The 25509-nt window shown below is 48.7% G+C and overlaps 4 protein-coding genes across 11 annotated transcripts in view; 2 read left to right on the forward strand and 2 right to left on the reverse strand.

The window, feature by feature from the left end:
- TSFM (Ts translation elongation factor, mitochondrial) overlaps positions 1-6762 on the reverse strand; it is a 24934-nt gene extending 18172 nt beyond the window's left edge. For 2 of the 4 annotated variants that reach the window (XM_037030102.1, XM_037030104.1), the window contains exons 1-4: positions 6632-6759; positions 6199-6372; positions 5264-5392; positions 3454-3576 (exon numbers count right to left, since the gene is read on the reverse strand). In XM_037030102.1, coding sequence (XP_036885997.1) covers positions 3454-3576; positions 5264-5392; positions 6199-6372; positions 6632-6688 — 483 coding nt within the window. In that variant the 5' untranslated portion in view covers positions 6689-6759. Of the gene's footprint in view, positions 1-3453; positions 3577-5263; positions 5393-6198; positions 6373-6631 lie in introns of all 4 variants that reach the window. The other 2 variants (XM_037030103.1, XM_037030101.1) reach the window with 2 other exon arrangements.
- A 2077-nt stretch (positions 6763-8839) lies between these two features.
- On the reverse strand, positions 8840-15488 carry EEF1AKMT3 (EEF1A lysine methyltransferase 3). Its single transcript, XM_037030112.1, has 3 exons — positions 15297-15488; positions 15067-15178; positions 8840-9296 (listed from the first exon to the last, which is right to left on the reverse strand). The coding sequence occupies exons 1-3, from the start codon at positions 15471-15473 to the stop codon at positions 8905-8907; spliced, it is 681 nt and encodes a 226-aa protein (XP_036886007.1). The 5' UTR covers positions 15474-15488; the 3' UTR covers positions 8840-8904.
- Positions 15489-15659: 171 nt separating this feature from the next.
- METTL1 (methyltransferase 1, tRNA methylguanosine) lies at positions 15660-19206 on the forward strand. 2 transcript variants are annotated; one of them, XM_037030106.1, is made up of 6 exons: positions 15660-16168; positions 16826-16989; positions 17893-18077; positions 18210-18281; positions 18427-18528; positions 18674-19206. In XM_037030106.1, the coding sequence occupies exons 1-6, from the start codon at positions 15948-15950 to the stop codon at positions 18827-18829; spliced, it is 900 nt and encodes a 299-aa protein (XP_036886001.1). In that variant the 5' UTR covers positions 15660-15947; the 3' UTR covers positions 18830-19206. The 2 variants fall into 2 exon arrangements, with proteins under 2 accessions (XP_036886001.1, XP_036886000.1); XM_037030105.1 differs by having other exon boundaries at positions 15666-16168; positions 18168-18281.
- A 132-nt stretch (positions 19207-19338) lies between these two features.
- Positions 19339-24818, forward strand: CYP27B1 (cytochrome P450 family 27 subfamily B member 1). 4 transcript variants are annotated; one of them, XM_037030097.1, is made up of 9 exons: positions 19339-20509; positions 21150-21340; positions 21834-22036; positions 22141-22341; positions 22444-22616; positions 22818-22990; positions 23187-23265; positions 23523-23720; positions 24044-24818. In XM_037030097.1, exons 1-9 carry the CDS (start codon positions 20285-20287, stop codon positions 24155-24157), a joined length of 1557 nt encoding a protein of 518 aa, XP_036885992.1. In that variant the 5' UTR covers positions 19339-20284; the 3' UTR covers positions 24158-24818. The 4 variants fall into 4 exon arrangements, with proteins under 4 accessions (XP_036885992.1, XP_036885991.1, XP_036885993.1 ...); XM_037030096.1 differs by lacking the exon at positions 19339-20509 and having other exon boundaries at positions 20521-21340; XM_037030098.1 differs by lacking the exons at positions 19339-20509; positions 23187-23265 and having other exon boundaries at positions 20521-21340; positions 24044-24133.
- Positions 24819-25509: the final 691 nt, after the last annotated feature.

Raw genomic sequence — 25509 nt, forward strand, 5'->3', positions numbered from 1 at the left:
AATGTGAAAGAAGACTGATTAAATATATCATAGCACAGCCATACAATGATTTACTATGCTGCTGAAAAAAAGAAGAGTTCCATGAGCTGCTACAGAGTATTCCCAGGCTGTCTTAAGTGAAAAAAGCAAATTAAAGAGTATAAAAAATTATACAAACATTCTGTAAGAGGCATTTGTACAAATATGCTTATTTTTTTGTGAAAAGACAAAGGATAGCCCTGGCTGGTGTGGCTCAGTGGACTGAAAGCCAGACTGCGAACCAAAGAGTCATTAGTTTGATTCCCATTCAGGGCACAGGCCCGGGTTGCGGGTCAGGTCCCCAATAGAAGGTGCTCAAGAGGCAACCACACACTGATGTTTCCCTTCCTCTTTTTCTCCCTCCCTTCTCCTCTCTAAAAATAAATAAATATTTAAAAAGAAAAAAGAAAAAACAAAGGAAAACAAAAAAACCAATAAAGTTGGTTATCTGTAGGAGTGGATAGGAAATGGGAGTAGAGGGGAAAGAAGAGGAAGTAAAGGCATCTGTGTGTGTATATTATTATAGTGTTAACTTTCAGAACCATGTTAATGTGCTAAACATTCAAAAATTAAATTAAGACAAACTAAATTAACAGAGGGAGGAAAGAAAACTAATCCAAGTAACTTTCAATACAGTCCTTTCACCACATAACTTCAATGTAAAGACAAAAAGAACATCAAAGAGCCCTCACTGGCGCGGCTCAGTTGGTTGGGCATCGCTCTGCGGAGCAAAAGGTTGAAGTTCGATGTCTGGTCAGGGCACATGGCTGGGCTGTGGGTCCAGTCCTAGTAGGGGCCCTTACAAGAGGCAACTAACTGATGTTTCTCTCTCACACCAATGTTTCTCTTCCTCTTTCTCCTCGCCTTCTTCTCTTTTTAAAAATAAGTAAAATATTTAAAAGAAAGAGAACATTAAAGAAATCTTGAACTCCCAAGCAAGTTTATTATTTGCAGTGGTCAGGTACAGTAACTCCAGAGCAATTTGGTGTGTAAGATAACATTGAATAAATAGGTACGTTGCTAGGAGGCAACACACCCACTCGAGAGAGGGAAGACAAGACAGAACGGGGGAAGGAAAGGAAGAACCCTTCCTGTGGAGCAGGACTAGCACTGAAACGCGCACGCGCGCGCACACACACACACACACTCACCCCCCTCACCCCCAGCTGTCTGCTAAAAGAACAGAGCAGCAACGACATCTCGGTAGGATAAGAATACCTAAGGCCCAGATCTTGGTTTCTAAAAACCATTTTCCCACTAAAAGTGACCAGGACTCCTTGGAGAAGTGAACAATTACATAGTTTGGGGCAAGCAAAGTATGACATAAGCCCAGAATATCTCGTATACCAAAAAGTAAAGAAATATAAAATAATCCAGGGGTAATTTGAGCATCAAGATAAATAATGGATTATACAATAAATTGTAGCCTACTTATAAAGAACTCATGAGTCAATGTTGGTACTAAATAAATGGAGGAGTCTTTTTTTCTCACCACAGAATGCCCACTACCAAAATTTATGTAAAGGAAATGACAAGAGTTAGAGAAATAACCATTATGCAACTATCACAGTAATAACTGATCTGCTAGGAATCATCAATGGATACTAAAACTATGAGGTAAAGTTTTTGGGCGCGGGCCTGCGAACCAGAGGATCGTGGTTCGATTCCCCGTCAGGGCACATGTCTGGGTTGCAGGCAGGTTCCCTGCAGGCCAACTCCCAGCAGGGGACACACAAAAGGCAACCATACATTGATGTTTCTCTCCCTCTCTCCTTCCCCTCTAAAGATAAATAAATAAATAAATAAAGATTTTTGGAAACTGGATGTTTATACATCTCAAAGAATCTCCCATACAGAGAAGTTGTTAATTTCAAAGACGAGCATGGTACCTTTCCAGTGGAGAAACGTGGCAAAAACCACCTTAACCAAGAGATCAGAATCCGCATCAACAATGGAACCAACAGCTATGATGTACCTCCTGACACGATGCTCTGCAGTGCAGGACAGTTGATTTACTATTCCTACAAAAATCCATATGCTGAGTCTGACTATGAAGAAATATCAGACAAACCCAAACTGAAGGATATTCTACAAAAATGTCAATGTAATGAAAAACAAAGAAAAGAAACTAAACAGACATGACAACTAGAAATCAAGATGATAATATTATGTATATAAAAACTGATAAATCACCCAGGCCGGGTGACTCAGTTGGTTGGAACATCATCCCATATGCCAAAAGGCCGCAGGTTCTACTCCTGGTCAGGGCACATTCCCAGGTTACTGTTTGCTCCCCTGACGAGGCTCATATGGGAGGCAATTGATCGTTGTTTCTCTGCCCACTCCCCACCTTTCTCCACCTTTTTCTTTCTCTAAGATCAACAAACACACCCTTGGGTGACGATTTAAAAAAATAAAACTGATAAAGCCAATGTTAACAAATGGTGACTCTAGATAAAAGCCCACCATAGTTTACTGTAGAATACTGGCAACTTCTCTGTAACTTTGATTTTTTTTTTCAAAATGAAAGTTTAAAAAATTAAACTAGCCCTAGCTGGTGTGGCTCAGTGGATTAAGTGCTGGCCTACGAAGCCGGTTGGATTCCCAGTCAGGGCACAAGCCTGGGTTTTGGGTCAGGTCCCCCCAGTAGGGGGCAGGTGAGAGGCAACCACACACTGGTGTTTCTCTCCCTCTTTCTCCCTCCCTTCCCCTCTCTCTAAAAATAAATAAATAAAATCTTTAAAAAATTAAACTAGAGATCAAAAGAGGAAAAACTAAATAAAGCTAAAGGGACCACAGTCCCGTTACAGATAATGAACCAGAAACAAAGTAAAAATAACTGAATGGTTCAGGATTACAAACAGAGTTACTGGCAAATTCAAGATTCAATAGATAAGAATATCCATATTCTCCTAAATTGTACGTTCTCCAATATCTTTATTTAAGGATCCTTTCCTCAGGCCATTCTAGATTCCTAAATACAAACCTGCACCCGATGTGACTGCTCCACCCCACTGGCAGCTATTCATCCACTTAACACAGATGTCCCGAGCCTCAGCCAAGTGCTGGGCCCACTTCTCTTTCACCAGAGACACAGCAGTGAAAAGTCAAATTCCCTGCCTCACAAAGCTGTGTTCTACCGGGGAAAACCGACAACATACAAATAAATAAAAATGTAATATATAAACACTGTTAACAAAATTTTTTTAATGAAAAACCACAGATTTTTAATTGACTTATTGAGGTAACAGAGCCACAGAAGGAAGGGCACACCTCTCCAAAAGGCAACATTTAAGCAGAGACGTGAAGTAAGGGAGATCTGAGAATGTCTGAAAAAAAGGGTTTTAATGTCCCCAATAAAAACCCTAAGGGGGAAGGGTGGGCGGGGAGGTAAGGATGGAACAAACCCAGCATGTTGGAGGCCCCCAAACTCACCTTCCTGTACGTGGAGAGCTGATCCTTCAGGCTCTGACAATACAACATGGTTCCTAGGGCTACTTGCTGGACCAACTGTTGAAATTTTAGGTTTCTTGATACAAAATCTGTCTCACAATTTACCTGTAGGAATAAGTTGATATTGCTGTATAAGCTATTTACTGATAGTTTCCAAAAGTGCCTTAAGGTTGGAGAGTAAACCAAGGTATTGACAGAACAAGCAGCAGATTCAACAAAGCAGAAATAAATGACCCCAGCCATGGGTCAGTTGGTTGGACGTCATCCTACAAAGGAAAAGGTCTCCAGTTTGATTCTCGGTCAGGGCACATGCCTGGTTGCAGGCCAGGTCCCTGGTTGGGGCAGGTACGAGGCAAGCAATCGATGTTTCTCTCAGACATTGATGTTTCTCTCCCTCTTGCTCCCTCCCTTCCCTCTCTTTGAAAATAAATAAATATCTAAAAGAAATTTTTAAGAAAGAAAAAAACCCCAGAATTCTAAGCCTGTAGCTTCCTTCCAAGCTTGAGGCCAAAAACTGAATGAAATGATTTCCACTGTGTCCCTTAGTTAGCAATGGCCTGTACATTCAGAGGATGGTTCTATAATGTCCCCAAAGGACTCACCACAAGGTCGCCACCTGCCCATAGCTACATGCCATAATCAACTCATTTTCCAGCCTCCACAAACTACAAACCAGTTTTGTTACCAGCATATTTTATCTCCTCTCACTCTAAACTCTAATCCACCCTACTGATTCTTCAGCGGTTGTGGCCCTGAAACCTCTACAACAGCTACTCTCCATCCATCACCTAATTAATAGAATTCCTAGCTTTAAACTGGTCCAGGAAGCAATCAGTTCCAAGGTGTAAGGCTACACGAAACTCACATTTAGGAGTACTATTCTAGACTGCTAGGCCTTTTCTCATCAACACATATGTGCATTTCTAAACTTAAATGAATCCACAGCTAATAATTGTGGTCTCATGGGTTTAAACTCAACTACCCTTTACGGTTCTCGAACACCTATTCCTCTGTTTTTTTTTAAGGTCTTATTTATTTTTAGAGAGAGGGAAAGGGAAGGAGAAAGAGAAAGAAGGAAACATCAATGTGTGGTCGCTTCTTGCATGTCCCCTATTGGAGACCTGACCTGCAACCCAGGCATGTGCCCTGACTAGGAATCAAACCAGCAACACTTTGATTTGTAGGCCAGCACTCAATCCACCGAGTCACACCAGCCAGGGCTCAAACACCTCTTCTTTAGGAATGACCCTGGCTGGTGTAGCTCAGTGGATTGAGCACAGGCCTGCGAACCAAAGGATCGCGGTTTGATTCCCAGTCAGGGCACACGCCTGGGTTGCAAGCCAGTCCCTAGCAGGGGCCAGTTCCCAGCAGGGGACACACGAGAAGCAACCATACATTGTTATGTCTGTCCCTCTCTTTCCCTTCCTTTCTAAAGATAAAGAAAATCTAAAAATAAATAAGTAAATAAATAAATAAATAATGATAATAATACAAAAAGAATGAAAAGAGCTGTCACCAGTGTGGCTCAGTTGGTTGAGCGCCCTCCCACAAAAGTGAATGGTCACAAGTCTGATTCCTGGTCAGGGCATATGTCTGAGTTTCGAGTTAGGTCCCCAGTTGAGGCATGTAGGAGTAACTGATTGATATTTCTCTCCTTCTCCTTCATTCTCCCTTCCCCTTCCTCTAAAAATAAAAATAAAATCTAAAAAAACAAAACAAAACAAAGAATCTACCACAAAGCCTTACACTGAAGGGGCGGCCGTCCCTGGTATCTGGAATTCTAACAACTCACCTCCACTAACACAGTCGTGTTTTCTTCCTGCAGCAGCCCAATCAGGCCTTCTTTAGTCTTCCTGCCATGGAGCTTGGCAGCTTTGCTCCAGCCCTCCTTCTGGGCCTGTTCATGAAGCCAGCGCTCTGCCTATAAAGTGAAAAGAAATGGGGCAGATGACAAACTCATAGAATTTAAAACTAAATGGGACTCTAAAATATGTTCAGGTCTCCTACACTTTCTGCTTCTCTTCAATCCCATAATAGAAACTGAAGTAATGCATCATTTACTGCACAGGTGACAAACACAAGGCTTGCGGGCGGAATCTGGCCCTCCACCCTGTTTTATGCAACCCAACGCCTTATTTCTACCCAGAGCACCACTGAGCTCTCACTTAACAGTTAAGTAGTTACATTTATACACTCCTAAAGCTACATTTGGCCTTTTGAAAGCAACCATGAGGCTGATGTGCTCGCCTCGGGGTTAAAATGAGTTTGACACCCCTATACTGGCAGCCTACCACTAAATGCCAAATTCTGCCTGGTGCTTTGGATTAGCTTAATCTTCACAACCACCTTACGGAGCAGACAGTAGTATTTTCATTTACAAGAACAATGCACCTCTGAAAAATCAGGTAAGGTGTCCAAGGTCACAGAGTCAGTGTGAGGGCACCATGATTTTAGTCCTGGTCTGACTCCAAAGTGCACACAGCCCTTTCAGCTCCAAGCAGCAGGAAACAGTATTACAGTTTGCAAAATGGAATAAGGTTTGTTAACACTGTCATCCTGAGTCAACTGCTTCCTCCTTACACGGAGTCAAAGGCTGAGGTGGTCATTTAAAGTCAGAATCCTACCTAGAAGGCGACCGTTAAGAATAATGGACAGCAACCTCCCTGTGAGACAGACCCGGCCCTAAGTACCCGCCTTGCTCCCGCTCCCTTCCCTGCCCCCACACACCTGTTTGAGATCCCCGCCACAAGTCTCCAGAGCCTTCTTGCAGTTTACAAAGGAGTAGCCCGTTTTTCGCCGCAGCTTCATGAGGAGCTCCTTGCTGGAGGCCGAGGAAGACAGCCAGGGCCCAGCGTGAATTGTGTGCCATGGCTGGGACGACTGCAACGGAAGGGGCCCTACCTGGAGGGGGTGAGAAGAAAGGAATGAGAAGCAGAACGCAGCGAGGCGCTCCAAGCCAGAAAGCACGTTCGCGTGGAGGGAACCTCAGCAGGGCCTGGGGCCCCGGGCATTGGGGGAAAGGCAGCACAGGGGAGCTGGACAGCGAAGAGGCGATGAGATGGGGGGAAGGGTGGGACGGAGTCCGAAAGGGGGTCGGAGGTAGGGGTGCACAGAAGACCTGCAAGTAGAGCAGGTCGGTGCAGGAACCAAGACCCTTCACCTGGGAGCTCCCCGTCCGCGCAAAAAGGTAAAAGCGAAGTGACCGTAATGCCAACATCTTCCCGGCCGCCGCAAACCGCCGCGGGGCCGGCGCACCGGTGAGGCCACCAGCCTACGGCGGCGCGGCGAGGCCAAACTTCACCGGAATGTGCCGAACGGGGATATCGCCACCTGTTGGTCGGAGGGAACACATTCTCTTCCCCCGCTTGTCTTACTGAGCTGGGAGGCAGAATTGCTCGCGGGTGAAGTAGGAAACGCAGAGCCAAAGTCGTCACAAAATAACAATACAACACCTGTGATAACACTTTGTTTCTTTATTTCTTTTCTTTAAAAAAAAGATTTTATTTATTTATTTTTTCTTTTTTTAAAGATTTATTTATTTATTTTTAGAGAGAGGGGAAGGAGGGAGAAGGAAAGAGAGAAATATCAATGTGTGGTTGCCTCTCACGTTGCCCCCACTGGGGACCTGGTCCGCAACCCAGGCACGTGCCCTGACTGGGAATCAAACCGGGGACCCCTTGGTTCGCAGGCTGAGCTCAATCCACTGAGCTACACCAGCCAGGGCTGTTTCTTTATTTCTAATGCTCTCATATTCATTAGCCATTTTTGACTCAAGACAAAGTTGTGAGGTAGGTAGATGGGTTCAGAAATTTGCTAGGGGTTGCCTAGAGGTGGGAGCTCGGTCCGTTCAACAAACCCAATAAATATTAAAGTGAGCAAGTTATTTGTTGAACACTACGATGTGCCAGGAACTGTGCCAAAGTTTCAGGGAATTAGAGATAAATAAACCACAGCCCTACCCGCCAAAGAAATCTAATGGTGAGAAAATAGGGAGCAGACATCTGACTACACAAGGTAGGTCTCATAAGATGAACATTTAAAGGGTGTCAAAGGAGAAAGAAATCACATCCAAACACAAGGCTCAGAAAAAGGCTCAGTCTTTATCTCAGGATAAAGACTAAGAGTTATGAAGAGTCTAACAAATACAAATAGTCCTTTTAGGGAGGGAACTATCAAATAGAATGACGAAAGAAGTCAGGGAGTCTTGGTGTAGATTTAGGGAACAGAGAGTAGACCTTTTATAATTCGGCCTAAGGTTGCAATATATTTTGGAAATCAGTAGGAAATGAAGTAGAGGGTAATTTGAGACTACAAAAGATAGACTGAATACCAAGCAGAGGAGCTCATTCTTGCTTCTGTAGGCAACAGCATAAGCTAATCAGGGCTGATTTTAGAAAACCACAAGAGCTGGAAGCCCAGAGGCCAGAGGAAGTGAAGTGTAGCCCAGGGAGTAAGGATAGCCCCAACCAGAGTCACTACAGCAGGAAGAGAAAAGAGGCGAAGACAAAACACATTGGGAACGAAGGACTGACAGGACTAGGAAACCTAGATAAAAATCAAACGAACCACCTAGTACTTAGTGATCAGGGTCCCGACTCCAAAAAGGATGAAGAAACTACAGGCCAAAGGATAGCTCTGCTGCCTACCCCCAACCCCAGGCCTGGGAGGACTTGACCCAGTCAGAACCATGATCCCACCAGAGCATCTCTAGAAGCAAGAAGTGGGTGGTCTGAAACTTCTTACTTCCCAGCACCCTAACAAAAGCCTGAGTTCTTTGGATGTAGAAGAGATCTTTAATGCTCATGTTTCCTTCCCTTCAAAAAATATTCCAGTAGAGCCCTGGCTGGTGTGGCTCAGTTGGTTGGACTGTCTTCCTTCAATTCTCGGACAAAGCACATACATAGGTCGTGGGTTCGACCCCTGGTCCAGGAGTGTGCAGGAGGTGGCCAATCGATGTTTCTCTCACACCGATATTTATCTCTCTCCCTTCCCCTCTCTCTAAAATCAACAACAACAACAAAATGTCCCCCGGGTGAGGATAAAAAATATTCCAGTACAATCTGGCAAAAAAAAATATTCTGTATAAAAGACAACAGCAGGACTGAGAGTGGTCAATGACAGTCTCTCTGCAGCCACTGCTCTGGCCTCCCATCCCCTTTCCCTACCGAAAACCCTGGCTATCCTCCCACCATCCTTTGCTGAGAACAAGAGCTGGGAACTTCCCTTCTGCTCTTACCCAGGGCTGCTGGGGCTCAAGGATTCCTAGCAAGCAGGCACCTCCCTTCACCAACCCAAAAGTATCTGGGAGAACTAAGAGGAAAGGAGGAAAGAGAGAAGAAAGGGAAATCCATCCTTTTTGGTCCTTATGTTTCTTGCTTTGAAGATATGGCCGTTCCTTCATTTGGACAAGGGGTTCGGAGGAGAAGGGTGACATCAAGCAGGTCTTGGTCCCCTGTGCCTGGCCCTATAGATGTTGACATTTTCATCCTCATCCCGCTGGGCCAGCTCCAGCTGGAAATGCTGGGGCAGGAGGTGCTGAAAGAAGCTCTCTGTCCCGTGCTCCTCTCTCATCTTGGAGGCCAGATAGATGGTGCCTTGGGGCCCACACAGGTGTTGGAGGGTCCCCAGCAGCAGTGGAAAGGTGGGCTGCAGATACACGATATCAGCCCCCAGCACCAAGTCATAGTCACCAGGGAAGACATGTTGATCGATCCCCCAGGACAAGGCACAGACCCGGGCCCGGCCTCCAGCCGGCACATTGGCCTGGATGTTGCCCTGGATCTGCTCTAGGGCCAGGGGCAGGTCAGTGATGGTAACATCCCCCCCTGAGAAAGAGGAAGGAGAAGAAATTCGAGTCAGTGGGACCAACAAAGGGGTCTCTACTCTTGCCCAGAAGGTCCAGAGGCCTCAGGGCCTAGAGGACAATGTCTTGACAGACCAAAGTCCACCTTTTGGCTTTTAGTTGCCCTAACCTCCATCTTACCCACCGCCACTCTCATTACTCTACATTCTACAACATCAACATTCTCTCTGAGCTAATCTTCAACCCCTCTGCTCAAAACACAACAGTCACATGTCAGCAGAAGCCTGGGAGGCACTAAGCTGGAGAAGGGCTACGCACCCACCCCCTCCTGACACAGACCAGCCTTCAGGGGCCTGGAAAGCTTCCCAGAAGATGTGACCTCAGTGAGCCTTAAAGGACAAGTCAGGGTTAGTCAGGTGGTGCTTTCCAAGCAGAGAACAGGGAGTACAAGGCCTGGCGGTGAGACAGCATGGAGTATTCACGGAAGGCTGGACCTTGGACCACATGGAAGCAAGGAGAAAGTGTCAAGACATGAGAGTAAAGAGAAAGAATGATTATGACATGCTGAAGAGATTTGGGCTTGATCCTGAACTGAGGGCAATAGGTTTTAAATGTAGAAGTAGGGGGTGAAGATAATCAGATTAGCATCTCAGAAAGCTTCCTTCATACAATAAATACATGTATTGAGCATCTAAGTTCTGGGAATACAGTGGTGAGCAAAACCTCAGCCTTCCTTAAGTTTTATCCTAGAGGGAGAGACACACTAAGTACTGCAAAACTCTTTAATCATAACCATGATGACCATTAATAATTCATTCATTCAGTACTGGCTGGTGTGACTCAATGGATTGAGCACTGGCCTGCAAACCAAAGGGTCGCTGGTTTGATTCCCAGTCAGGGCACATGCCTGGGTTTTGGGGCCAGGTCCCCAGTAGGGGGCATATGAGAGCCAACCACACATTGATGTTTCTCTCCCTCTCTTTCTCCTTCTCTTCCCCTCTCTCTAAAAATAAGTAAATAAAATCTTTTTTAAAAGAATTCATTCATTCATATTTATTCATTCATTCATATTTATTATTATTACTATATGCCAGGTGCCGAGACTACCTCAGTAAACCAATCTAGATGACAAGCCCTCTGCTCATGGAACTTACAGTCTAGTGGCAAGAAACAGACAACAAACACAACACATAAAATATGCTGTACATCAGATGGTAATAAGTGCTCTTTTTTTAAAAGATTTTATTTATTTATCTTTAGAGATGAAGGGAAGGAGAGAGAGGGAGAGAGATCCATGTATGGTTGCCTCTCCTGCGTCCCCCACTGGGAACTAGCCTGCCACTCAGGCATGTGTCCTGACTGGGAATCAAACTGTGATCCTTTGCTTCGCAGGACCGCACTCAGTCCAGTGAGCTACACCAGTCAGGGATAAGTGCTCTTTTGAATGAAGCATCAAGCAGGGAAGGAGAATAAGAACAGCTTGAGGGATAGGCAGGGGATATAATTTTCAATGGGATGGCTAGTGAAACCCTGACTGAGGAGATAGTTTGGACAAAGACCTAATGGAAGTGATGGAACAGACCACTTGGATGTTTCAGACTAAAATAACCAAATGAGGGACCAGTGCGTGCAAAGACCTTGAGGCAGGAGTGAACCTGGCAGGCCTGAGGAGCAGCAGGAAGGCCTGTGGCTGGAGTAGAGCAAGTGAAGGAGATAAAAGCAAGCACCAGATCCTAACTAGGGCCTTTTCAGAAGACTGTAAGAAACCTGGCTTTTAATCTGGGTGAGATAAGGAGCTACTGGATAATTTTAAATGGAAGAATGACATACACTGAGTTATATTTTTAAAGGATTACTCTGGCTACTGGGATGAGAAAAGACAGCAGAGGGGTGGGGTGAGAAGCAAGGAAACCAGTTAGGAGGTAGCCGTACTGACCCCAGCGAAGTGATGGTGGTTTGAACCAGGGCAGTAGCAATGTCTGTCTAAGAAATGGTTGGGTCCTGAATATATGTTGACGGTAGAGCCAACAGAATTTGCTGAAGGATGAGATACAAAATATTAGAGAGAAATTGAGCCTGGCACCAAGGTGTTTGACCTGGCAGCTGGAAGACTGAATTGCGGTTCATCTAGTTGAGGAAGACTTCGGGAGGAGCAGGACTGGACAGGAAGATCCTGAGTCTGTTTCTGGACACACTAAATGTGAGGTGTCCATCAGACAAGCACATGCTATCCGAGTAGCAGGAGGTCACACAGACAAGTCTAGAGGTGGAAATGGACAAGTCAGAGCACCATCTGCATAGAAAGGGCACTCAAATCCATGATATGATGGGACTGCTCGGGAGTTAGTACAGACGGCAAAGGGAAGGGCTCACAGCACATCTTCTGAGCCCTGGGGCACTCAAATTTTCAGTTGTGAGGATGAAAAGAATCCAACAAAGGAGAATGGAAAAGAGTGCAAGCAAGGTGGGTGGAAACTAGAAAGGTGGTGGTACCCTGGAAACCAAAGGAAATGCTTCAAGGAGGAAGGAATGCCAAATCCTGCAAAGCTAAAAAAGGTGGGCTCATAACTGACTCCTGTGTTTAACCACATTCAGTGGGAAGTGAAGCTCACAGCTTTGATTAGAAGAGCTGGAGAGGGTGGGGCATGGGGTGGGGGCAGAGTTGTCTACGTCACGTGGATTGAGGAAAGAATAGGAAGAGAGGAACCCTTGAGGAATTTCGCTGTAGAAGAGAAATGGCACAGTACAAGAAGGGATATGTAGGATGTAAAATTCTTCTGAAATAGGAGAAATTGTAGTGTATTTATGTGCATTATGCACACACAGAGAGAATGATCAGAGAAAAGAAAAACTGATAATGCACGAGAGATGTGGGAAGAGAGGCGTTTGCTGGAACAATGTCTTGGAGTAGATGAGAAGGTTTAATTTCTCTTGACAAGTGGAGGGCTTGACCTTAGCTAGGAGCATAGCATTCATTCATGGTGCACACACGACAGGAGAGAAGGCAGCATACACAGGCCCAGACGCAGAGGTTAGGTGAGCAGAGGTTCTAAGAGGAATATGTAAACTTTTTCTATGAGAAAATAGAAGCAATCAGAAGAGACTGGAAACAAAGTCATCAGCTGAGGGTAAAGACTAGGGAGGAAGCATTCGAAGGTTTAAAGGGTAAGAAGGTACAAATCAGAAGTTTAGGAGAGAAAAATAAGTGACTGAGGGAGATGTAAGAGGCTAGCTGGGCAGCACTTAAGGATGCACCTGAGGTTAGTAACAACAAATTTAAAATGAAACCAGCCAGCACAGTTGTGTATATACTAGGAGGGCCCAAGCTATCCTGGGAGTGGCTGTGTCAAGGAGGCCTTCCCCTGGAAGTGATATTTGGGCTGAGCACTAAAGAATGCATATGTATTAACCAGCTGCTACAGGGTTTCAGACACAGAGTGTGGCCTGTGTGAAGTCTCCAAGGAAGGGAACACCAAGATAGATTTGAAGCCCTGGCTGGGTAGTTCAGTGGGTTAGAGCATCATCCTGATATGCTAAGGTTGTGAGTTCAATCCCCAGTCAGAGCACATACAAGGATCAACCAGTGAATGCATAAATGGATGCAACAACAAACTGATCTTTCTCTCTCTATTCCTCCCTCTCCAAAATCAATAAATTAAAGAAAAAAAAGGATAGACTTGAGGAACTGAAAGAAGGGTAATAGGCAGCACAAGGCATAAAGGAAGGATAGGGAGAGGCACAGAAAGAAGCTAGAGAGGGAGGCAGGGCCTTACAGGGCCTTAGAGACTATGCTGAACATGTTGACTCTATCCTGAAAGCAACAAGAAGCTACTGAAAGATGGAAGTGGCAGGTGATTACAGTCACATTTTTAAAAAGATCATTCTGACTGCTATGTGGAATGGGCAGAGGTCTCAGTGGTGAAAAGGAGTCAAAGCAGGAAAATCAGTTTGACTAACTGAGGTAGTTTCCGCAAATAACGATGGTGCCATGGGCTGGGGAGCTGTCAATGTCCACAGAAAAACACGAGGTTTAGAGATTGCTAGGAGATGAAATCAATAGGACCTGAATAATGGGTATGGGGTTGAGAAAACGAGATGCGTCAAAAGTGATTTCTAGGTTTTCCACTAGGCAGTGGTTTAATTCACCGCAGTGGGGAAGTCTGAGATTTGGAGAAGGTCAAGTTTGGGGACACTAAACTTCCCCATCTGAAAGCTCTCATGAAAATACAGGGAAGAGACGGCAGCAGCCTGAACTAGAGATGGTGGGAAGAGTACACAGCTGGGGGAGCATTAAGGACACATGGCCCATAGGATTGGCTGATTGCTACGACGGGAGGGGAGAGGGTAAGGAACCAGAAGACAGCCACACTTCTGGTTTGGCAGCTGAATAGGGGGCAAAGGAGGAGAAACCAGCCTAGAAGCAAGTGAAAGCAGGTGTTCCCAACCACATTACTTGCCCTCCTCCCACTTTATCATAACTGCCCACCTCTCATTCACCCATCCTTCATGGAAAACTACTGTTAACACTCCTTCAGTCCCTTCTGAGCCTGCTAAGTTCACACTGTTCACCTCTTTCCCTCCTGACAGAGCTTCTCCTTGGATTCCAAGGAGCCAAAGTATGTTTGCTGGTGGTGTGCACACGTTTCCAGAGTTCTTGTACTGTAGCATCCTCCCTGCCTTCCCCACTAAACCATGAGCTCCTTGGGGAGAGGAAATCTGTCTTACTTGTATTTAAATGACCTAGCATGACTTCTAGCACACAGAAAATTCCAAATACATGTTGGCTGAATGAATAGAAGAACGAGAAAATCCTGCCTCTGGGTAGACATTCTTGGATATTAACCTAGTCATGTCTCTCCAAACAAGGACATGTTTGTTTGTTTTTTCCTAATTGGTTGACTTTTATTTTATTTTTTTAATTTAATTCTTGTTCAAGTACAGTTTTCTGTTATATTCCCAGCCCTGCCCCCCCAGTGCCCCCCACCTTAGTTATTGTCCATGTGTCCTTTGTACTTGTTCATGTGAGTCCATCCCCTTTTCCCCTATGATTCTCTCCCCTCTCCAAACAAGAACATGTTAATCTGCATTTCCAGGGAGATGACATCATAAGTGTTTTTATTTATTTATTTATTTATTTTTCGTAAGTGTTATTAATGAGTGTTTCTGTGTAAGGTTTTGCCTATCAGATTATAAATTAAGGAACTGTTTCCTTTGTAGTTTTTGGTTCTTGACAAAAACCGAAGCAAAGTTTTTCTTACCTTTTCCTTTCCCAAGTGTGCGGTACCTAATTCCTATCCTACTTCCCACAAAATACATCCTATTCCTCAGAAACTCTTAAGCTTTCTCCCAAGTGATCAAAACCTTAAAAATCTAAAGAATGCTCATAATAAAGTCATAAAGCCCTCATAGGATTTAATACCCACAAGTTACTTCCCCTACAAGATACCCCCAAATATGCTTGTTGCCAGAAGACCATGCCCAAAGCAAAGGAGCTTTTAAGTGACGATATTGTCCGTGAAATCACCAAAAAAAAAAAGAGAGAGAGAGAGAAAAAATCCTTCTATTAAGGCCTGCCAGGTTTTTATATCCTGCCCCCACACAACGACCTTGTGTGCTCTGACAGCCTATGAGCCCTGCCTGTCACACAAAGCAGGCAGGGGAAAAAAGTTTGTTAAAAGAGAAAAAAGGTGCTGTTCTGGTCCCAAACCATTCTCCCCTCGGAAAGAACCCAAGAAGTGACGATTTCTCCACACCCCGTTCCCCAACCCTCTCCCGCCACAAAGCTCACGCACCCTGCAGCGCCGCCAAGATCCCCACGATGCCGGTCCCCGCGCCTAGTTCGATCACCTTCTTGTCTCGGAAATCCACATTTTGGTTTTCGAAATAGTTGCACAGGGTCAGAGCCTATAGGAGAAAAAAAGGGGGGTGTGGGAGACAGTCACGGGGTGGTTCCATATGGCAAAGAGAGAGTCTGGGGTCTGGACCTCCCGCGGATCCTCGCCCAGAGCCACCCACTCCTCACCGCATCCCACACGCGCGCTGCCACCCCAAGGCGGGATCCGAAGTTCTGCGTGATGCTCAGTACGTGCCCACAGAAACAGAACCGGCTCTTCTCTGAGTAGGAATCAGCGAAGAGCACGACGTCCCTCGGGAACACCGATTCGGGCTCGGAGGCGGGATCTGGGCGAAGATCCCCCATCTATCCCGAAGGGTTCGGGACGCGGCAGCCAGCCCCGGGGTCTCCGATCTGGAGCTGGACGCGGGTTGGGGGACCTCGGGCCGTCTCGGCTGCCCCGTGGCACTGAGCCCCGCCTCCCTGAGCTCGCTCTCCTTCCTCCAGTTTGACTTCCTGGAGGTGCAAGGAGTAGCCGACCTCCGCTCCGGTCCCCAGCCCACTCCAGGCCCGACAGAACTCACTCCTGACCAGGCAGATCAGACCCGGCAGTCCTGTCCGAGATCGGGCAAGAGGGGAACGGCGCGAGGTTTAATTCTACTGTAGGAAGTGGGGTCCCCAGACTCCTTTTACCTGCGCGATGCACGGCTTCCTGCAACCAGGACGGTGACCCAGACCGGCCGACGCAGGCTGTGGAAGGAGCTGGGCGCCGGTTCCGGCGCGGACCCCCAGGTTACGGACTCCAGGGGCCGAGGCGCCTCGCCGCGCCGGCCCCCTCGGATGCTCCGCATCAGGCCCAGAAGAATTCTCTCTGGGGCCTTTAAGGGGCGGGGTCAGTTTGATGCGTCATTGGTGTGCGCCGCCGGCCGCGGTCTCCACGTGGGTTCGGCGGAGACGCTCCCGCGGAGGATCATGGCGGGGTCCCAGGCCCCGCAGCCGCAGAAGCGCTACTATCGACAACGCGCTCACTCCAACCCCATGGCGGACCATACGCTGCGCTAGTGAGTGAACGGGGCAGGAAGGAGGGCGAAATATTCGAATGGCCCACAACCGCCCGGAGAGGGATCTTGCTGGGACTGTTGGGAAGGCACTGCGTAGCCCCGGGAGGATGGGCTGGGTGCGGTCAGTTTCCCGGGTGGGTTGGGTCCGTCAGTGGGCGGGGTTGGCGGGGGCGTGGCTTTCTGGCCAAGTCTGCGTGGCTGTGCTAGTCTGGCTGGAGAAAGATTGTTGCTGAGACTGGAGTGATGGCAGCAGAATGCCCTTTACATCTTAAGGTTTCCTTTGTCGGATTTAATAAAAAGACCCAATCCCGCCCTCACCTTACTCAGTCCTCTTCGCGCAGAGCACGTAAACAAAGTAAGATCCCAGTGCCTTAAACAGCTAGTGTCTGGGAGAAGGGGAACTTGTGCCCAGACAGAGTCACATCAACCCCTAATTACAGAGATGGGTGGGTCTGCAATCATGGGCCTCATGATGGGCCTGTGATTCACAGGGTGGTTTCCACTTTGTCTCCCAGAGGCCACTCGGCCCACTATTGCAGAATTTTTGAGAACCCTCCCAACTACTTCACACTCTTACATCTACCCACACACATGAAGTACCATTTCTGCATTGGTATGGCCAGCTTTCTCATGTTTCTCATGTCTTCTTTCCAACAGCCCTGTGAAGCCAGAGGAGATGGATTGGTCTGAGCTATACCCAGAATTCTTCTCTCCACTGACTCAAAATCTGAGCCTCGATGACCCAAAGGATAAGAAAGAAAAGAGATTTCAGGCCCAAGTGGAGTTCGCAGACATAGGCTGTGGCTATGGTGGCCTATTAGGTAACATTCTGTCTCCTTTCTCTGGACAGGGGAGGCTGTGCCTAGGTTCTGCCACCTCAGCAGTTTGGTGGGGGCCATAGCTGGCCTTTCCCCTTCGGACCCAAAACTGTTGCTATGACGTCAGTGTGGAGTGTCTCCACCTTCCCTCTACTCTGGGTCTGTGGCCTTTGCCCTGGAGAAGGGAGGGGGCTGCCTCAGATGCCTCTTAGAACTTAGGTTGTCCAGTCTCGCCTTGCCTCTGGCTCCAGTCACTACGTGAGCGGTTTCACCTGCCAAGTGCCGGGTCAGTGAGCTGGTAAGCACAAGCATCAGAGATTAGCCACTGTAGCCAGTGATCCTGAACTGACTTTCTCAGGGGTTCCACCACTCCCCCCTTCCTCACCAAAACTCATTCCTGCTGATCCACTCTCCTGTTGAGTTCCTCTTGTATTGTCTGTATTGCCCCAGACATGCTTGCTGAGCCACTTCTCTATTTTTAATTTTCCTCAAAGAGATGAGGGCATGACAGAGATGAAGAGTGTGATACTTGGTGGCAGAAACTTTGGTTCAAGTTCCAGTTCTCTCTCTTCTTAGCTCCACGACCTTAAGCATTTCTAACCTTCAGTTTCCTCCTATTCACAACTTACCACAGAGCACCGAGTGTTAAATGAGAGAAAGTGTAAGAACACTAAAGCACTTGCAGGTATACATGTACTCCCAGGCCCTCCCACTTCCAGTTCTGGTGACAATTTTTGGATCTCCCCAGCCTTCTCCAGTGTAGAACCATCCATATAGACATTTCTCTGACCACACTTGTCATTCCTGATTTTGGTGGTTGCAAACTGAGGTTTCCTTTTCTTTATTGATTCCTTTGAAGTTCCTGCAGAATGTGGTCGATGATTCCATTCCTATTTCTGTGTCTAGTGGAACTGTCACCACTGTTCCCAGACACGCTGATTCTGGGTCTGGAGATCCGAGTAAAGGTCTCAGACTATGTACAGGACCGGATTCGAGCCCTACGAGCAGCTCCTGGAGGTGGCTTCCAGAACATCGCCTGTCTCCGAAGCAATGCCATGAAACACCTTCCCAACTTCTTCTGCAAGGGCCAGGTAGGGAGGGGCCCAGGGGGATTAGGCTGGCAGGAAGGTGGGACATGGAGGCCAGGCTCTCAAAACCCAGGCGATGTGTGTCTCTCACAGCTGACAAAGATGTTCTTCCTCTTCCCTGACCCACATTTCAAGCGGACGAAGCACAAGTGGCGAATCATCAGTCCCACATTACTGGCAGAATATGCCTACGTGCTGAGAGTTGGGGTAAATTGAGAGTGGGAGGGAGGGTGGGGTGAGTGACCTCTTCAGGGACCTTCCACTGAGAATTCAGTGGAGTTTATTCCATGATCTCACTGCTTGATCGCATGCAGCCCTCTCCCAACCCCCCTCCCTGTTTTTGCCTATTCAGGGGCTAGTATATACTATAACCGATGTGCCGGAACTACATGAATGGATGTGCACCCATTTTGAAGGGCACCCCCTGTTTGAGCGTGTGCCTCTGGAGGAGCTGGTAAGTTGGGGGCCTACAGGAAATTGTGGAGACACAGGCCCATTCCAGGGGCTCTATATTCTCTGAACCCGACTCAGTGACAGGAGGATGGGATGGGAATCTTAGGGCCGGAGGTGGGCAAGAACTTATTGGACCCTTCTTCCAGAGTGAAGACCCCATTGTGGGACATTTGGGCACCTCAACCGAGGAGGGAAAGAAAGTTCTACGCAATGGAGGAAAGAATTTCCCAGCCATCTTCCGAAGAATACAGGATCCCACCCTCCAGGCAGTGACCCCCAATCCTACCCCTCCTGGTCATTGACTGCTTACCTTGCTTTATCTGGACTCCATATTCCAGGAACTAGAAAGAAGATCAACTCCCTGGACCTTCCCAGCTAAGACTGTTGGGGCTTAGAGGCAACAGCCTCTCAAAGAAGTTGGGAAACTGCCCAGGGCCAAATCCCGGTTTTCACAACTACCCTTGTTTCCTCTCACCTTCCTGACCCTCTATGGCCTTCAGAAAGCAGAGGAAGGTGACCAGGAAGGTCAGAAGACCGAGGACCAGAAGGGATGTCTGGGAGGGTGTGGGGTCTTGCTCTCCATTAGCACTTCCTGCTCCCTCTGGGATCTCTATCTCGAGTGCAGAATACAATTCTCCACTGTCCATCTAAACATCCTGCTAGGCTCAAATCACCTGTCCACTTGTGTGCCCTTTGCAATCCTGGGGATAATGTTTGCATGGGCGCCTGCCCTGCTGCTATTTTGGGGGGAAGGCTAGAATGTGTATCAGGTGCCTCTTCCCATCTTCTCCCTGCCTAAGACAACCTGGGGAATCTGTGCTCCTTTTATTATGTCTCCCTCTGAAGAGCCCCAGGGAGAGTGTGGGGTTGGATACCCTCCTTTTTAGTGTTGACTTTCCCTTCCAGAACTTCAGGGCTGACTGGCTGGCACAGAGCCTGATGGAGGAGGGGTGGGAGAATAAGGAGCAGAAAACTAACTGGAGGATTCTGAGGCTAAAAGTGGAAAGGGGCTGCAGACTACAAAGCCCCCCCTAAAAGACAGCTGGAGATTCAGAGCACTCATTGATCCCTTGCTGTGCCCACCAGTCCAGAGAAATCTCTGTGAACTTTTCTAATTTGCAAGAGTTTTTTCATATCTGCTCCTCAAGCCCCAAATTCCCATGGCTAGGACAGGGCATGTTGACCTAACAGGACCACCCACAGACCTCCACAAGGAACAAAGATGAAGGCTTCAGGACCCATTTTAGCCCATGAACTCACTTGCCTTCTGGCCAGTGTCAGGTCCGGGAGGTGGATGAGATGTGGTAATGCAAGAAAATGCTGCTCACATAAGTGCAGCCCAGTGAGCCAAGAATATGGGGACAGCTACAGCTGTTCCTCTTCCCTGCTTGCTTCCCTTCCCGGAGGAGCTGGAGGATGGGGAATTCCTGAGAATGGGCTAAGGGTCTGGCTCCTTGGAGAAGTGCGAATACCAGGGACTGACTCTGTCTTGGTCATCTAAACCTTACTAAATAGTCTTTCCCAGAAAGACTGCTGGACTAGGACACCAGCCCAGAAAGGGAAATAGAGGCAGGCCTCCCCTCCTAAGAGGGTCTTGGCAACTCCAGATCCCAGGAAGCTGTGGAGACAGCCTCAGCCCCTCCTACTGTTTTAGGTGCTAATCCCAGCACAGACCACTCAAAGAGGATTGGCTGAGTAACTTGGAGAAGGGGCGTCACCACTACCTCACCCAGGGGTTAAATAGGGGTGCAGGCAAGATGCTCAGAAGTACTGTATTCCTGACCCAGATCATGACCCAGCCCCTCAAGCTCACCTCGAGAGTGTTGCATCGCGCCCGCTGCGCTGAGCCAGGCGCCTCACTGGGCTCCAGAAGCTCTGGCTCAGCGCCCTGGAGCTTGGCGGACATCCCAGGCCCCTCCACACCGGGGTTCCTTGCTGAACTTTTCTGCAAGGGCGGACTGTCGCGGCTACACGAGCTGCAGGTAGAAGGGACTGTTCCTGGGACTGAATGCTGGGGAAAGAGACAGGTGTAAAAAGTAGGAGGTGAGGCCAGTGAGAATGGATGCCCGTGAATTACAGTAAAGACAAGTCAGGATTTGGGGCTTTAGGTCGAGCTGCGCAGAGTCCACCCTCGGCACCCAGCAGAGGCATTCACTCAAAAAGCGCCTTCTAGCAGGGAAGAAGTCTGGAAGGCAGGTAGGTAGGTCCAGGACAAGGGTGCGGGAGGCAGAAGCGCACATTACCTTCCCCGTGCATTCAGCGCGTTGGGCTTCAAACTACCTGCATTCCAGTACAGTCAGTGGGGTCTCATCCTGAAATGGACAGTCCGCATTAGGAACCTTTAGGGGTTTTTCTGCTGCGGTTCGGCCCAGGTAGCCAAAGAGATACTGAATGGCTGAGCAAAGTTTTTCCGTTCTGCCCATCACACTCAAACCTTCTAGAAATGGGAAGTGGGGGAAAGAGTGGGAGGGATTTGCAGCACTAGAACCATACACTAGATGGGAGTTCGCAAAGGGGCAGACGCTCCCCTTCCGAAGTCCAGCAATGCCCTTGGCCTTGGTACCGGCCAAGCTGGGAGTCCCCTGCCCGTGTCTCCAGGATTCACCGCGCCCATTCTCCCAGGTTAGGGGCACCGCGCGCTTCGGTCCTGTGTGGTTGGCCAGCTTCGGGAAGGTGCGCACAGTGTATCTGGCGGCCCCTGCACTCATTGAGCAACTGCTGCGACAGGAGGGGCCCCGGCCAGAGCGCTGTGGCTTCTCGCCCTGGGTTGAGCACCGTCGCCGGCGCCAGCGGGCTTGCGGACTGCTCACCGCGTGAGTCCTCTCTGGCCCCAAAGCTCAGAACCTCTGCTGCGTCCTTCTGTGGCGGGTCTGGAGACAGTCTGAAGATAGGCGGGTGTAAGGGCGGCCGTTTCACCCACTCTGGCTATTAGGGGTTTCCACCTCAGTCGGTTGCGCCCAACCTCAGCTAGAGCCCAGTCCTCTCCTCACCGCCTTCCCCCGTCCTTCTTTTGAGGAATCCTGGGTACTGGCGAAAGGGACTAGGGTACCAGGATCCAGATAGAATGCAAGATTCTGTGAGTCAAGTTACCCAGGAACCCAGGCCCCTCTGGGGCAGGAAATGAGTAACGAGGAAGGGGGACAAAAACCGGGCACAGGTAGGGCAGGTTCCTGTACCTCGAGGGAGCAGACACAACCCCTCATCTAGCCACCAGAGCCGAACATGCTCCTCCACCGCAGCCAGCTGCCTCAAGCAGACTCCACACACCCATCTGCCCTGATGCGCCCTCTCTCCGTACCCTCACAGGGAAGGTGAAGAATGGCAAAGGCTCCGCAGCCTCCTTGCCCCGCTTCTCCTCCGGCCTCAAGCGGCCGCCGGCTATGCTAAGACCCTAGACAGCGTGGTTCTTGACCTTGTGCAACGGCTGCGATGCCAACGGGGACGCAGTGCTGGGCCCCCTGACCTGGTTCGTGATGTAGCTGGAGAGTTTTACAAGTTTGGATTAGAAGGTGAGTCTCTAGACAGTTTGGGGCAAGCTTAGGAAGCACCCGCAAGGGGGTGAGGGGTTGCCCCCACAACCGCCGGTGCCCTGAGAGCGCCCCCTCTCGGTCAGGCATAGCTGCAGTATTGCTGGGTTCGCGCTTGGGCTGCCTGGAAGCCGAAGTGCCTCCAGACACAGAGATGTTCATCCGTGCTGTGGGATCTGTGTTTGTGTCCACGCTGTTGACCATGGCGATGCCCAAATGGCTGAACCGCCTCGTGCCGGGACCCTGGGGCCGCCTTTGCCAAGATTGGGACCAGATGTTTGCATTTGGTAAGACACAAAAATGAAGTGTGTGTGGCGGGGGGGGCCGATCGTAATGCTATGCAGGGGTAGTGAGGCATTCGGGCACCTTCTCTCCTTCTCTCCTCGCAGCCCAGAAGCACATGGAACGGCGAGAGGCTGAGACAGCCATGAGGAGCCAGGGAAGGCCTGAGGAGGGAAGGGGATCTGGGGCTCACCTGACCTACTTCCTGTTCCAGGAAGAGTTGCCTGCCCCTTCCATCCTGGGGAATGTGACAGAGCTGCTGCTAGCTGGAGTGGACACGGTAAAGTCCTCCCTCCATGGTGCGGGTTCTCCTTTCAGAGCTTGGCCTCCCTGAGCAGCTCAGTGCTGCTGCAGAGGATTCACTATGGCCCTCCAGACCAGCTTGGTTATCACCTCCTGAGCTCCCAACAGCTTCATGTTCTGCTCCCTGGACTGGTTCCCCCTCTCTTAATACTTCCGATGCTCTCACCTGTCTTCTCAGGTGTCCAACACCCTCTCCTGGGCTTTATATGAGCTCTCTAGACACCCAGAAATCCAAACGGCACTCCATTCTGAGATCACAGCTGCCTTGGGACAGGGGTCCAATGCCCACTCCTCAGCCACTGTTCTGTCCCAGCTGCCCCTGCTGAAGGCCGTTCTCAAGGAAGTGCTAAGGTGAGGGGACAGCAGAGGAGGAGCTAGGAAAAATGCGGGGGAAGGGCTAAAGAGGCAGACTGTACATGCAAGCAGGGAGAAAACAGAATTCAGTGGTACTCCTGGCAGAGAATGGGTTTGGAACTTCCCAGCAGGTGAGGGAGGCTAATGGCCCCCAACCTTGCCTTCCTGTCTCTCCTTGTGCTCTGCAACCCAGACTCTACCCCGTAGTGCCTGGAAATTCCCGTGTTCCAGACAGAGACGTTCGTGTAGGTGATTATACTATCCCCAAAAATGTGAGTAGAGCCTATGGGTCCATTTTGCTAAGCCATCTCCCACTGTCGTGGCCCCCATCCTGTAACAGCTCTCCATAAGCCCTTCAAACCCTCCGCTCACCTGAATGCAGTGGAGAAATCCTTCCAAAAGCAGCCCCAGAAAGTTTCCCCATCACCTATCAGAACCTGCCTTCATCCCAGTCCATGTAGCCCCTTCTCCATGTCCCTCCTTGCATTCCTGGGCCAAAATTGAGAAGTTTGTGTTTTTCCCTCACCAGACACTGGTCACTCTGTGTCACTATGCCACTTCAAGGGACCCCTCTCAGTTCCCAGAGCCAAATGCTTTTCGTCCAGCTCGCTGGCTGGGGGAAGGTCCAGCTCCCCACCCATTCGCATCTCTGCCCTTTGGCTTCGGCAAGCGCAGCTGCATGGGGAGACGCTTGGCAGAGCTTGAGCTGCAAATGGCTTTGGCCCAGGTGAGTGATCTAGACTGGGAGGCACCTAACACTCTAAAGCTGTGAGCTCCTCTTCTGACAAGCATAGGGGAACAAGTATAAGATTTGGTAGACCTAATTCTCTGAAATATGTCAATCCCATTATAGGCCTAGAAACTGAGTGAGGGCATTTGGACTACTTTTCTTCCTACCATAATCCATTGTCCTGATTAACCAAGAAGTCCATTACCAGCCACAGATGCTATTCCAACCTTGACCATCCTAACACTCATAATGCCTATGACCAAAAGAGCCCACCACTGCAGACGCCTCTCATAGTGACAGCCTTCTTCCTCCTGTTTCAGATCTTGATCCACTTTGAGGTACAGCCTGAGCCAGGCGCCACTCCGATCAGACCCAAGACCCGGACTGTGCTGGTACCCGAGAGGAGCATTAACCTGCAGTTTGTGGACAGATAGTCGTGTGGAAGGACGTTGTTATTATTACCCTTTCTCTTTTCATGGGAGTTTACTAGGCATAAGAGCAAGAGATGTGTGTTTTCCCCGAGGCCTGTCCATCTGATCAGACTGGTCAGAACGACCATAGGAAAGTGTTTGAGGCAGCCCTGACCAAGGTGTGAAGTACGCATTTGGCCCAACCCAGCAGGCCCAGAGAAAACTATAGTCCCTCTGCCTGTTCAGCCCTTCTCCTGGTTGTGTCATATGTGTCCTTCCCACAGTAGCTCAGACTTTAATGAGTAATGCTGGGTAACCTGAGGAGGAACCCCACCATTGCCCTTTTGGGGCTTCCCCAGTGTTCACTGATGCTACTAAGCTCGGTGGCATGATACGAGCTAAGCACTTGTGTGTCTGGTCTGCACCTGGTAGGTCCTCTCTCCTTGTTACATGAGCTCTTTGAGAGGGAAAATAAGGCCTTATTCAGTCTTTATATCCCCTACCAGAGGATATAAAGGTGACACCACACAAATTCATAGATTTAATCTGGACCATGTAGCAGAAGGTTACCGAGCTCCAAGCAGCTTAGCTCCAAGCTCTGTCTACCCCGTTCCTCCCTCACCTTGCCCCTAGGAAGGGGAGCCTGCCCTTGCCTCGTTTATGATTTTTTTAAAAACTATCCTTGATAACAAGACAAAACAACCAACAACTATCTTTGCCTCTCTGGTCACTATGAAATTGACTTGCCCACCACTTAGTTAGCAGGCAGAAACATTTCAGGTCTTGTCCCTGTGTATGCCTTCTTTTTATATTTTGAAAATTTGAAATATTCATAGTTTTGAAATAAAAAAAACCCTGAATGTTTCCCCCTTGATTTTTGACTTATTTCTCTCCCACTTCCACTTCCTACAAGACCCAGAGGCAAGATCCTCACCCAAATCCCCAACCATGGTATCTCAGACCCTGGAGCAACCTCATAACATGGGAGGTCTAGACACTGGAAAATGGGTTGCAGACCCAGACATGTTTCTGTGTGGAGTGAGAACAGCCAAGTCTGGCTCCCTGGGAGAGATTAAGGGGGTGGCAGTGAAAAGTAACCATAAGGGTTAGGCTGTGAAAATGGGTTGGGAGCTAGGGATTTGCAGAGATGGCCGGAGGCAGCCAACTCTTTGGCTGAAGTGTTTTTGGAACCTGGACTGAAGGGAATCCTAGAATGGCCACTCTGTCCTCTCTGGAAAAGTTGCTTCAAGGTCATTTTCTTGAAAGAAAGGCAGGGATACAGGCAGAGAAGTGAAGTCAGACAGAATGAAAACTCAGTGTGGGGGCAGCCAGAAGCCCTGGGGCACCAAGGCCAGAGGGGGCTGGGCAGAGGGAGC

Source organism: Sturnira hondurensis, unplaced genomic scaffold (genome assembly GCF_014824575.4).
Source record: "Sturnira hondurensis isolate 20B ecotype Veracruz unplaced genomic scaffold, ASM1482457v3 Scaffold0020601, whole genome shotgun sequence".
In the NCBI taxonomy this organism is placed as follows: domain Eukaryota; kingdom Metazoa; phylum Chordata; class Mammalia; order Chiroptera; family Phyllostomidae; genus Sturnira; species Sturnira hondurensis.